The 1,875-nt window shown below is 36.6% G+C and overlaps 1 protein-coding gene across 1 annotated transcript; it reads left to right on the top strand.

The window, feature by feature from the left end:
* The first annotated feature begins 271 nt into the window (after positions 1–271).
* Positions 272–1,875, top strand: LOC113230198. The gene is made up of 2 exons (XM_026464007.1): positions 272–424; positions 611–1,875. Exons 1-2 carry the CDS (start codon positions 361–363, stop codon positions 1,786–1,788), a joined length of 1,242 nt encoding a protein of 413 aa, XP_026319792.1. The 5' UTR covers positions 272–360; the 3' UTR covers positions 1,789–1,875.

Below are 1,875 nucleotides of genomic sequence, written 5' to 3'. Positions count from 1 at the left end.
CCAATACTACTGTGCACACTGCGCTCTACTTTTTAAGCGAAGATTCAGTTTGCAAAATATGATTAAATTCCTAATTGTAAAATTCAATTTAATTTAATATCATTCTTTATTAATCAATTCTTTAATAATAATTTCCTATTAATAATTAAATTGATGTGTAATGTACTAATGTTTTGTAATTAATGGGTTTATACCTTTATAAAGAAATATTTTATTATTATTTATTATGAAATTAAACAATTAATAATTATTCTTGTAGGTAAGTGTCACTGCGCGTTGTGTTCGATCGTTTTCACCCGAATTGATATCATAACCACAAAGAGAAGCCTTAGCCTATCTATTATACTGACGTTTGTGAACATGTGGCCATCTAAGATTCTATTCTTTATTGTTTTTGCGGAAACATCGACTTGGGTGAATTCCGGTAAGTTTACGGACAATGTTGAGTTCCTTTTTTGAAGAAACGGGCCTTCGAATCTTACTTTTAAGAGATCCACGTACTATGACTATGACGCGATCTAACTACCTCAGCTACCCACAATCTTCACATTTTTAAAATAGGCGAATACTACCATGTTTCATGAAACTAACTAAAATTCATATTTTACAGACTGTAACGAACAAGAATTACAATTCATGTTACAAAGCTCACCTTATAGTAAGTTCCTGAATCAAATATTAATATTTCAAGGAGTCTATAATGCTGTAGTCGGGGACTTGCAAACACATTATGAAAAACAAACCCTTACAGTCAATATAAGCTCGAGTAGCCCACATAGTTTTTGGAAAGGAAAACCGTACATTAGTGTAGAAGTGATGGATAATTCTGGCATTAAAACATACGAGAGGCTGGTGGAAGGCGAAACTGTTCCTATATTCCATGAAGTCCCGATGAGAGAAGGATTTCAAATAAAGATATTTCACGCGGAAGCATCTGCGAGACTTCTTTCCCCAGACGGCATCACCCACCTCGGCGTAAACAGGACTACACATAGATTTCTAGTGACACGATATGGGTTAATGAACTTGGCACTAGGAAATAATCCTCTATACACGTTCTTGCAAAAGTTGTATCAATACTCTGGAAACCTACAGGGTGCTTTCTTTGGATCCGATAACGGACGGCATGTGATAGTTGGCGTTCGCTCTCTTCCCCAACCGTACCGAACTGAGTATGTGATGAAATACAGTACAATAATGTCGGAATGTACTATGATGTTTATAATGAGGACAACCAGCGAGAGTATGGGACAAGGCACTGTTGTAGTGTCGTCGAAACAAGGCTTACAGAACTTAATGGGCACGGTGGTGGACATTAAAAGTGGCGACGAAGTAGTCTTAGAAGACACAATACAACCACAAGCAAATCTGTTCAACTATGCTAATGTGCCGTTCGGAGTTTATTCAGTGGAGTTTCGCGGAAGAGGTGCTGAAGAATACATTATACATCCTCAATATATAGAAGTGAATTCTAATGTAAATCCAGTACTATTCGATTTCATAAGAATTGATGACAGTTTGATTTTCAAGGATCTTCCTTTGGATAACCAGTTGATGTATATAACCTCAAAGGCTAATGGCATTGCAACGAGTGCCTTTAGATCTAGTGCATCTCTGTACCTATCAACCGAAAAGAAATTACTTTTGGCTGCTATTCGTTCCCTTCCAGGTGATACTAGTGGCCAATTTCTTAATAGATATGGTGGTTTATTCAGACCTTCCGGTCCCGATGATAGTATGCGCAGTGCTAGGCGATATTCAGGTGTTAATCGCCGTGAAAGGCAGTGATTTACTTCATTTTGTAATTTGATGGTATTTCTTTTTGCTTTATCGTAATATTTTTCAAATGGTGTATTGATTAATTAAAGGTTCGAG

Source organism: Hyposmocoma kahamanoa, unplaced genomic scaffold, assembly GCF_003589595.1.
Source record: "Hyposmocoma kahamanoa isolate Upper Pololo Valley unplaced genomic scaffold, ASM358959v1 63, whole genome shotgun sequence".
Taxonomy (NCBI): Eukaryota; Metazoa; Arthropoda; class Insecta; order Lepidoptera; family Cosmopterigidae; genus Hyposmocoma; species Hyposmocoma kahamanoa.
This window is presented reverse-complemented; position numbering and strand designations above follow the sequence as displayed.

What these genes read in the sequence shown, in the direction of transcription:
- LOC113230198 (XM_026464007.1), top strand. Translation starts at nt 361, where the DNA reads ATGTGGCCATCTAAGATTCTATTCTTTATTGTTTTTGCGGAAACATCG. An exon ending in ATCGACTTGGGTGAATTCCG is followed by an intron (nt 425 to 610) that starts GTAAGTTTACGG and finishes CATATTTTACAG; the next exon opens with ACTGTAACGAACAAGAATTA.